The sequence below is a fragment of the Lepeophtheirus salmonis genome, chromosome 3 (genome assembly GCF_016086655.4).
Source record: "Lepeophtheirus salmonis chromosome 3, UVic_Lsal_1.4, whole genome shotgun sequence".
Taxonomy (NCBI): domain Eukaryota; kingdom Metazoa; phylum Arthropoda; class Copepoda; order Siphonostomatoida; family Caligidae; genus Lepeophtheirus; species Lepeophtheirus salmonis.
Window position 1 is genome coordinate 27,921,712 of NC_052133.2, and position 10,963 is coordinate 27,932,674.

At 30.4% G+C, this 10,963-nt stretch overlaps 2 protein-coding genes across 5 annotated transcripts; both read right to left on the reverse strand.

The window, feature by feature from the left end:
- Nucleotides 1-2,027: 2,027 nt before the first annotated feature.
- LOC121114832 (neuropathy target esterase sws) lies at nucleotides 2,028-7,175 on the reverse strand. 4 transcript variants are annotated; one of them, XM_071887265.1, is made up of 5 exons: nucleotides 6,170-7,175; nucleotides 5,409-5,968; nucleotides 5,192-5,348; nucleotides 3,178-5,133; nucleotides 2,028-3,035 (listed from the first exon to the last, which is right to left on the reverse strand). In XM_071887265.1, exons 1-5 carry the CDS (start codon nucleotides 6,614-6,616, stop codon nucleotides 2,994-2,996), a joined length of 3,162 nt encoding a protein of 1,053 aa, XP_071743366.1. In that variant the 5' UTR covers nucleotides 6,617-7,175; the 3' UTR covers nucleotides 2,028-2,993. The 4 variants fall into 4 exon arrangements, with proteins under 4 accessions (XP_071743366.1, XP_040564846.1, XP_040564847.1 ...); XM_040708912.2 differs by having other exon boundaries at nucleotides 2,028-3,060; XM_040708913.2 differs by having other exon boundaries at nucleotides 2,028-3,060; nucleotides 5,409-5,945; nucleotides 6,170-6,813.
- A 58-nt stretch (nucleotides 7,176-7,233) lies between these two features.
- LOC121114835 (uncharacterized) lies at nucleotides 7,234-8,207 on the reverse strand. Its single transcript, XM_040708921.2, has 2 exons — nucleotides 7,790-8,207; nucleotides 7,234-7,730 (listed from the first exon to the last, which is right to left on the reverse strand). Exons 1-2 carry the CDS (start codon nucleotides 7,985-7,987, stop codon nucleotides 7,320-7,322), a joined length of 609 nt encoding a protein of 202 aa, XP_040564855.1. The 5' UTR covers nucleotides 7,988-8,207; the 3' UTR covers nucleotides 7,234-7,319.
- Between the last annotated feature and the right edge of the window lie 2,756 nt (nucleotides 8,208-10,963).

The following is a 10,963-nucleotide window of genomic DNA, read 5'->3' on the forward strand; positions in this document are numbered from 1 at the left end:
GGCGATGATTTTGGTCTGGAAATCTTAGACCGGTTTGAAACCGTTATAATTTTTTCAAGGCCACACAAGTTCGGGCAGGACAGTCTCGTAGTAAAATTTGGTCTACATAGCACAGTAGCTCTAAATGCTGATTTTGGGAGATAGAACAAAGATGCACGTAACTTTTTAATCTCTAAATATTTTTACATCAAGTTTTTAACTTATCTATCTCGACATCATACGCAAAAAAATATATATTCGTTTACATCGATAAATAATATTAGCGGTTAATAATGCTTGTTATATTTTAAACTAAATTTAATAAATCACTCATCGATAAAAGTACATTTTTAGGTAATAGTTGAACATTTGTTTATAATTCTCAAGATATTTTTTATTCGACAATTTTCTAGGTCATTTAGATAAAAATGTAGTGTATGTAGTTGCTGGTAATAATTTATTATTTTGTTGTTGATCGTTGTTCTTCTCGTACTATATAAAGATTATTTTATTGGATTTATATAAGCTATCAATATGCCATGTACATTTTTCCTCAGATATAAAAATTTTTAGAACTGTAAACCTGAAAAGCACATTATATATGGATGATTTAGTGATGGACAGACTGGTGTTTATCCTGCAGGGTCCAGGCTGTGTATCCTCAACCCGCATTTCCAAGAAATATGAAATCGGTCATCACTTGGTACTTAATTTTTTTTAACCCTATAATTGTAATATTTCTTAATAAACAAGAGTCCCTATTCCAGAGCGAGTGATCAAGTCTCATATTTTACACTAAAAACTAAGACAAATCAACCCTTTCTTAAGGTTTTATGCCACTGTTTGAATTTTGCATACATTTTTTATTTTTTATAGTAGTGAGATAGGATAAAATGTTGAAGGTTGGTTTAAAGATATGGAAAATACATATTTTTCATTTGGAAATCCTAGGCACACGCCTTATGATCCTGTCTTCAACTTCATGTTCTGTTCAAGGGATATTTCCCTCCTCCTTTTAATGGACAAGATATTATTAGTTAAAAAAAGGATGATAAATACAAAATTACCTTTTCCCCCCAACCTAATTTATGAATTTAGTGGAACAATTTTATTTTTTGTTTGTTTGCATGAAATTGGTTGTTCGCTTCAGAAACATTTTTTTAGCTACATATTAAATAATTTTGTGCAATTTGATTGAACAAATTTGCATGAGACCATCGACAATATATTTCTAAAAATTTTGTATGTTTTAATTTCAAACCTCAACTAGTCTTCTTTTCAAAATGAAGAGGTTCTGTGATTTAAAACGTTTTTTTGTTTATAGGAGTGAAGATTTTGGAAGTACGACACTTACTAACGTGTTTACAAACTTATCTTTTCATGACATTTTTTTACTTATTCTTTATTTTGATAGGAAGGATGATTTAAGGTTTAATTAAGGATTATAATATGAAGAGCTCTTAAAAATTTAATATTTACTTCAAACACATCGTGAGGTGTACACGTCGGATGGATGTAAAAACTTCCCTTAAGAAATAAAATGGCAATTTCTTTCACATGTTCTTACATACGATGATGGTCATGAAATATACATATTAACATTAAATTTGAGTCCAATACTTATAGTTAATGAATGTAAATACGAGAGGTGGGGAAAAGTCTTACTTCCTACAGCAGGGTCGAGTCTCAAGTCTTTGATTTTAAGTTTAAGTGCTTCAATATTTTCATTACGTCCAGTTTGAGTCTTCAGACTGAAATTAAAACTCGACATGACCTCACAATCAAAGGTTCGTACTTGAAAGCTATTTTATACTAAACTCAAGAAAAGCTTTAATACTGTAGCTTTCAAGTACGAACCTTTGATTGGGAGGTCATGTTGATTTAGAAGTCTTCAAAATATGGATCCGAGTCTTAATTCTCGAGTCCAAGTCCCCACCTCTATTAAATACATATGCAAGTACATCTAATATCAAATTAAAAAAACATACTTCGAAAATATAGAAGATGGTTCAATGAGTTAATATAAAGGAAGGAGATCGTATCATGTGTTGATCTTTATCTCTTTTGTTTATTTAGAGCATCATAGTAATAAATATATTTCAAAGATCAAACAATTATTGAATGATTTTAAATTTTAGGATCCACTTTCGTTATGACTAAGTAATTTGATAATTTTATTTGAAGTATATGTAAAACTCAATTACAGTTAAAAAAAACATAGAGGCATCTGAGAGTATTTTCTACCCATTTTTCTAGAGTTTTTATAATTGAAGGACTTCACAATGTAGACACTTCACGGGATGAATGCAAAAAAAAACAAAAAAAAACTTTATACTTTTCACCTTAAATCAAAATGATAGAAAAATTACATTTTTTAACTTTAATTTCAATTGAGAAACCACTAAATTTCACTATTGATCACAAAATTTCTTTATGAATTATTTAAAAAATATATACATATCAATTTAAAAATAAATATGTCATAGCTGAGGCTCAATAAAAATAATAACTATGCATGATATCAATAAATAAGCTCTGTTTTTTTTGTTTTTTTCAAATAATTGTGAAAATATAGAAATTGCTATGTAAAGAAAGCGTATTTTAACATTTTTATAATATAAAATTCATGACATACTTCTAAAGGTGATAAAAACCATCAGAATCAATATTATTTGCAGAAATTGTCTTAATTACTCCACTTCCACTAGAGTGTCTTAGCTTGGATCTTTTTGATGAATTTGATCCTGTTCTAGATCTAAAACCCGAAGAAGAATTGCTCCGAGACAGGGTTACACTTCCATTGTCCGAGTTGTCCCTAATATGTTGACATACCATATCAGCAAGATCGGTAAATGAATAAGACTGTTCTGACTCGTTTCTTTTTCTATTTTGAAGAACCCATTGCTTCTTATAGTCTTTTCTCGCAGGTAGCCACGGAGGAATATGATACGTTCTCCCAGAAGTAGGAAACAAATCTTCTTCCTCTGATACAGCAGAGTTATCGCAAGCTTTTCTTAATCCAGTAAAGTATGTTTTTCCATGATGATAACCAACCTCTAAAATATCATCGAACATATTAAACTGAAATATGAATAATTATATTTCATTATTAAATTTCAAAATTGAAATAAAACATTTCATTTTGAAATTATTAACATAAGCTGTAATGAAAATAATTGCAAACTCATGATAACTTACATTGCCAGGAAGATATCTATCAACAGGCGGCTGAATATATTCATAATTTGGGTTACTTTTAAGTTCTTCCAAATTTTTATAATGAGAGCAAAACGCCAATCGTAATTGAATTTCTGATTGATCAGGAATTTTGACAGAACGAGAGAAGGGGTTAATCTTCTTCCATAGAACCCACCAACCAGATAGACTATCACCATAATTGTACAAATTTCGATCATCTAGTGTAGCCACATCAATAGCTAAAATATACTTGCATTGCTGTCGAGCCATAATATCTCCAGGGACATTATTAACGTAGCATCCATCCATCAATAAATGTCCATCCTCTGGATCACATATTGGAGGAAGTAGCCACGCATATGACATACTGGCACGACAATATTTCCAAAATATACCTTTGGTATGAACTCGTTCTTGCGAACATGTAATATCAGTCGTAACACAGAAAAAAGGAAGCCAAAGATCTTCAATATATAAATCTTCATCAAAAGTTTCCATTAAAGTATAATTAAAATAAGAACCACTTAAAATTGATGTGTAAGGATATGTTATATCAAGAAGTGGAAGCAAAAATCTGGTTGCAAGTCGATGAAAATATGTACGTGCCTTTTGAGCCACAGAGGAAATGTCTCTAGAGGAACACCACAAACCTCCAATGAACGCACCGATTGACACTCCCCCCACTTTATCAATGGGTATTCCAGCTTCTTGAATTGACTTAAGCATACCAATATGTGCAGCTCCTCTAGCTCCACCTCCACCTAATACAATTCCAACGGAAGAGCCTGTTATATGACGAGCTAATCTTGAAAAATCCGAATTAATATTAGGTGCATTATTATTCATTCGGCGCTTATAAAATTCTATCACACGTTTTTCATTTCTTTTAGTAAGGAATCGTTTAGGAACTTGTAAATGAAAATGCGAAGAAATCCATGGACGTTTTCTAAGCCAAAATCTTGTACCTTTTGGACATGTTATAGTTTCGTCATGGATAAGTACGAGTTCTTTACGGACTCGTTTAGCGACGAATTCTAAATCTTTTTCCCTTTGTGTAACATCGGTTGGACCAGAAGCAATAACTAAATTAAATATGACATCTGCTTGGCGGAGACATCTTAGAGTCCATTCACTCATATCATTATCAGACTGATAAACAACAACATCGTACCGATCTTCTTGCTGACCGAGCCAAGAAGTAAGACGAAATTCATGATTTGAATCCATTGCAGTAGGCCCAAAACGATCGTATATTGTGCAGGATGATATGTGAATAACAGACCCGACAATAGTGAGAGCATGTGTTAATTCAGAGGCAAAAGCCGTTAATGGAACAGAATGTGATCCGGAAAACAAAGCTACCGTTGTAAATTGACTACCCTCATTGAGAGCACTCTTAGTTCCAATGGTTCTTCCAGGACCCATATTCCATGTACCAATAAGACGTTTTCCTAATAGACTTATCAATTTAGAAACAACAACAGGATAACGAATTTTGAGAAGATGAAGTAATTGTCCTGGTACTTTACAAAGTTCTGAATCTCGAACTGCCATCACAGTTTGATATCTATTATCAGACGTCACAACATCCACAAGTCCAACCATATCACCTCGAGAATATTCATTTAACATTTGTTTTTTAATTCCTGCATTTATAAAAGATCTAAGTCTACCAGATAACACAATATAAGTGCAATCAGTTTTATCTCCTTGTCGATAAATTACCTTTCCACTATCAATATTTATCCATTCTAAAGCAAAATCAACACAGCGAACCATAGGTGATAGACAAGAAATTGTACGATGTGCTAAGCTCAAAACCATTTCTGGTGACTCTGATAAGATATTAAATAAAACTTCCTTTGTAATCATAGCAACTTTTGTTTTTTCCCTAGCTCTAGCAGTATAAAAATTAGCCTCTCCAGTCAGAAGAGCTAGTTGACCCACAATCTCTCCCTATAAAATGAAAAGTTAAAATATAAAATAAGAATTATTTCTAAATTTTTATGATTACCTTAGAAGCTATATATAAAATTTGGTCTTTGTGACTTTCTGATTCTCCTTTCATGGACATAATTAAACTACCGGATATTATATAAACAAGTCCAGCATCGTTGTGAAAATCTTCTGTCATAATAGAGTCTCCTGATTCTATGGCACGAAAAGAAATTCTGAAAAGGACATACATGTATTTTATCAAATATATTCAACCTATTATGAAATTGCAATACTTTTCTCTCAGAAATTCAACATTCTCAAAGTTCAACTCTTTCATGAATCCAGTTAAGGCATCATCAATAGAATGTTCTTCATCTTTATTTATTGAATTTCGATTTAAAAAGAGTGATTCATGCATCAATTCTTTTGTTAGGCCAAGATATTGATGTAAAGCAACGAGAATAACTCTCTGTATCCGAGCCATAATATGTTGAACGATTCTTATTAGCACTTCTGGATTTTTATTCAGAATATGAAGGAATGCAGATACAGGGACTTTCAGGACCATTGAGTCTATTGTAGCTTTTGCACATACGCTTTTAAATACTGAAGGTGATCCTGTCAAAACATCGATGAAGCTTAATAATGATGAAACACCATCACCTCTATGAGCCATTTTAATTATACATGGACTTCCAGACCCTTTGTCATCAATGTATACTCGTATTGTTCCACTAAGTACTACGTAGATAGAGTCATCCGTATCTCCTGAACGATATAAATATTGATTAGCTGCCACTGGAATCGATACAAGATGTGAATGCAATTCACTGAAGACAGATGGGTCGAATATCTTATTCAAATGTAATTTTTCCATTTGAGTTTAATAAGTATTAATATGTTATACGCTTTAAAACAATCAAAATACAAGTAGCTAAGCTAAATTTATGCATTACAATGATAAAGAATTTATAAATCTTGTTATTTGAAAGTAACTTTATTACTATTCGACTCAATAAATTCAAATGGAAAAGATCATAGGTAAGTATTAAACCCTAAAAACATGGAATCCATCCAATAGAAAGCACAAGTCATGAGATATAATAGGAGATTTCTCCAATGAGTCGTTGCATTTTTCTTCTTCGTCATCATCTGTATCGAGATATTCCTCTGCTGGTCCTATAAATTTGGAATCGGAACCACTGTCGTCGTCGATTTCATCCTCAGAGCTTGAGTATTGAAGAAAAGACTGTGTTAATCTTGAAACTGCATTCTGTTTGTCTATTTTCATCACTTTTCGAGCGAGTTTACGTCCATAGAAGGCAAACTTATCTCTTTTTCGAAATCGATAGCCGGATGGTTCTAAATCAGAAGCAGGGAATTCGAAGATGGGTCTTCTTTGACGATACTTATGGAATATTTCAAGGAGGGCAAGGAAGATTAGAAGAATAACAATAGTGGTAATGATTAAAACTCCATTATTCTCAACAATAGAAATCATTTTTAGAGTTCCAAAAGGTCAAAAAGCACGACTAAAATGTCGTTTTATTTGCTTGAGTTTTTTCTTCTTTTGTGTTTATTTTTTTATTTATATAGCTAACTCAAGAGAAACGTCAATTCTACTCCTACGTACGTACAGTACGTAGACCGTATGAGTTTAACTATATAATATAAAAATCATTATCAAATGTAAGTAACAACGATATTGAATTGGCGTTTTTAAATTTGTATAAATGATAAGGATCAATTATAATTAAAGTTCCATGATTTGACAAAATATTTCTAGAAAAAGCTTATTTTTATCTACGTATTTTTTTATAATAAAGAGAGATAGGTATATTATGTACATAGAGAGATAGTACGTCTTAACTGAGTAAGTATATGTGCTACAATCCAATCCTATATGGGCCCAACATAAACAAGAAAATAAAATGGACAGCAGTGGCGTTCTTAGTCCCCACACCGAAATTTGTAACATGTATATATAAAATAATCCAATTTATATAAATCATAGTATTACAGTGTTGATAATTTTTGGGGCTAAGCCTCCCCCCCACCCCAAAATGATGGAAACTAGCAACGCCCCAGATGGATACGTCCCAAGAATTAAAAAAACTATTATACAAAAATATATTTTATTCTACAAAGATATATATAATAGAGAATAATTAATTTAAAATAATCGAAAATGTACTTCTATAATCTCATTTAATTTTCATCAACATAACAAGCATCTGACCAGTATACATGCGAAACTTGGAATGAAATTTTCCTAAGAACCCATTAGTCGTTTTTTCATTCAACAAAGGGTTACCATTCCACTCCTCAACAATTTTAAATATTTTATTGGGAGATTCAATAAATACACGGAATCGAATGTGTTGATTAAAATTTCTAAGTCCTTCAATCCCCCATTTGATGTTCCAGTCAAGTAAAATTTCTTGTGCGTTGTGATACTCTCCTAGTGATTCAACAACAGTAAATTCACTTTTATATTGCGTAAATTTTTCAACAAATAGAATAAAATCATTTGCTCCTGTAATGCTTAACACTGGAGCTTCGAAAACAATATCATCAGTAATAATAGATTTCCAGTTTGACTTTGAATCGAACTCCTAAAATATGAATAATAGATAAAACAAATGCAATGTTTTGATATAATTTGAAAGATTACCTTGAGAGCTGCTATTAAGGGTTGCCGACTCTTTACAATACCGTCTATTTTATCTTTATTAAAGCTTACGGGCCAATCATCCAACGAAGGAGCTCCTGGAGTAGCTACTTCAACTTGATAAATGGTATGAGCAGTGAAGTATATGAAGACACCGATAGTTGCAACAAAAACATTAACTAATGACCTTATAACTCCCATGATTTGATAATATTGTATTAGCTTGATAAATATGAAATAATGAAATAATTATTACAATAATAATATTTATTCAGAAGCCGATGTAGCAGGAAACCAACAGGAAACTCTCTCTTTCAACTTCAACTTCTCTCTTGTATTTTTCAGCTGATAACATGGAATATGTAATATGGAAAACATAATATCCGATCAACTGTCTCTATGTACACATAATATCAATACTATTTTGACATCATACGGACGGAGATAAGTTTTAATTTTCTCTCTTCCTTTATTACTCACTGAATTCAGTTGCGCAACTTTCTAAAAAAAAACACATAGTGCCATGGATTTATTTATTAAAATGAATTCAAATACAAACTTATTTTATTATAATTAAAGATAAACAAAGTAACTGTAATATATATTAAATACATACATTGGAGAATAATATTATATTCATACAAAAATGGATTATCTGGAGATAATTGGTATTCAAGCCACATTGCATCTTATTTTTAATTGGTTTAAATATGCTCTATTATGATTTATGTCATTAAATAATATATATGTATTGATATATCTAGCCTATTTATCAGAAGACGGAACTTCTTGGACTCGAGACTTGATTTGGACGACTTACAGTATAAGCAATTTTCCCCAATTCTGTTATTTATCTTGCACCAAAGTGTTATCTATAATTAATAGATAAATTGGAGATGTTAGAATTAGGGTGCGATCCATATCGAATTTTATGGACCAATATTTACTATTCAAGATTTCAAAAAAAATTGAGATCCTATTAAACATAATTGAATTAAACTCCAATCATGCCCACATCGGCAAGTGCATAATTTTACTCAAGACTGGCATTATCTGCCAATATTTTGATCATCCTAGAACTTAACTTATGATCATTTTTGAATTGATGATTCAGTTTTATTTTATTTAAGGCAAAACATAGAATTTTGTGCAGTCTTTAGTTGTTGTTTCTTTGGCAAATAAAGACGATTCATTTTGAAAAAAATCGTAAAAATAACAATAGTTGATCCTAGATTAAATTGATTGTCAAAGTAAAAAATATATACCAAGGTTGACAGAACTTTCAAAAATGGATATACCAACCATATTTGTGATTTCAATGATTAAATAATTTAAAAAAATAATTTGTTGTTGTTGTTGTTTTTGCAAAAAAAAACTCTTGATTTAGCTTATTCAATTATTAAAAAGTGGATCTCGAAATATATGGAACTAAAATATGGGTAATAAATAATTTTGGTAACCAATGTTTAAATACTGAAAGCTACCTGTAATTGGTCGAATTAATCGACTTCCTAATATATCAGTCAAGTCCTTATTTAGTGGTTCTTTGAATGCTAAAAATGCATCTAGAAACAAATTAAAAACCGACAGTAAAAGTTGGGTAGCTCACACAATTAAGCCAATTTCAAGATTTTGATTAAATGCACAATAATACAAATAAAAACTGAAATTATTATTAGAATCATAATTTAAATCACTTATTAATAATTATATGTAAATTAATATTCTCTAAAGATAATAATTGATCAAAAATGTCGTACAACTCGTACTGAAGAAATTTAGTTTCTTTAGGAGTATGTAGTGCTGGTCCATTATTTCTCAACCTGTGCACTAAGGAGAATAACTGATTGCGTTCCAACATTTATGTTATTTATAGGTAAATAAGACCCAAAAAATGTGTACAACGGTTTGCTCAGGAGCCGTTTTAGCGTAAGTAAAAATATGTGTTATAAATTTTACATATTAAAAAAATTATCTCTATTTTTTTAGGTCCTTTAAAAAAAAAGGGGCACTTTTTGACAGAATGTTTTTTTAAAGCTTTTTTTGACCATTTTAAGAGAAGACAAATTAAAAAAAGAAAAAAAATGACAACAATGAATATTATTAATTTCAAATTGTGACCAAATTTTTACAATACTTTCATATTTTTTGACAAAACCAATTTGACAACAAGATTTTAGTCTGACATGTAGCACCTGTACCAGTGCCTTAAACCCGGTCCTGGGTGTGTTTTGTTACTTATTTTATTAATTGGCCCAGAGAATAGAAGAAAAAAAAAGTATGAGAGGCACAGAAGTAATGGATTAGGCAAGGTTGATCAATTTCAAACGAATAATTAATACTATAAACAACGGGTTTTTTATTTTTCACAACATAAAACTAAATTGATGATAATTAATAACTCAATTGCATGTTGTATCTTATAGTAACTAAAATATAAATAGAAAAAGAGCCGGTATTTTTGATCTTATATTATTAATTCTTGTTTGTTAAAAATATTTAAAAAGTTTTTGTTTTAAACTTTTTTTAATAATATATTAGGTAATTCGAATATATGTTAAAAGTGATATTTATGCAGAGTTAATGCTAGAGTAATTATGCTTTTCTACATAAGGTTAATTTACATAAAAGACGATAAAAAATACAATATATAACTTTATATTACCCGTTTCAATGTTTCATTATATAATTTAAAAAATGTTAATTTGTTATGCTATAAGTTTTTCCTGAAATCAACTTTTAGTTTTCTGAATTAGGTCTCTGTAAAATGTATGTACACAAAACTTTTAGATCTTAGTTTTAATTAAAATTACCTCTGTTCTAGAAGCAATCTTAAAATATGTACCTAGTTATTGAGTAAGTCGTTCTAAAAATTTAACAATGTATAATTTAATCCAAATATAATGAGTAAGGTCATTCTATCACATCCCCCATTATATGTAAGTATTCAATAAATACCAAAGATATTTACTTTTACTATTATGATGTCATCCGAGAACTGAGAGAGAACAAGTTCCGATTACGGAAAAAGTATGCAGCAAACCAGGCATATAATCTGATATACGCAAAAAAATGAGGTTAATTTTGCATTCATTGCCTGGTAAATGAATTTATCCAATTTAATAACTACTGGCTGTTTTAGAACTGCAAGCATTTTATTTGCAATATACCTCCTCA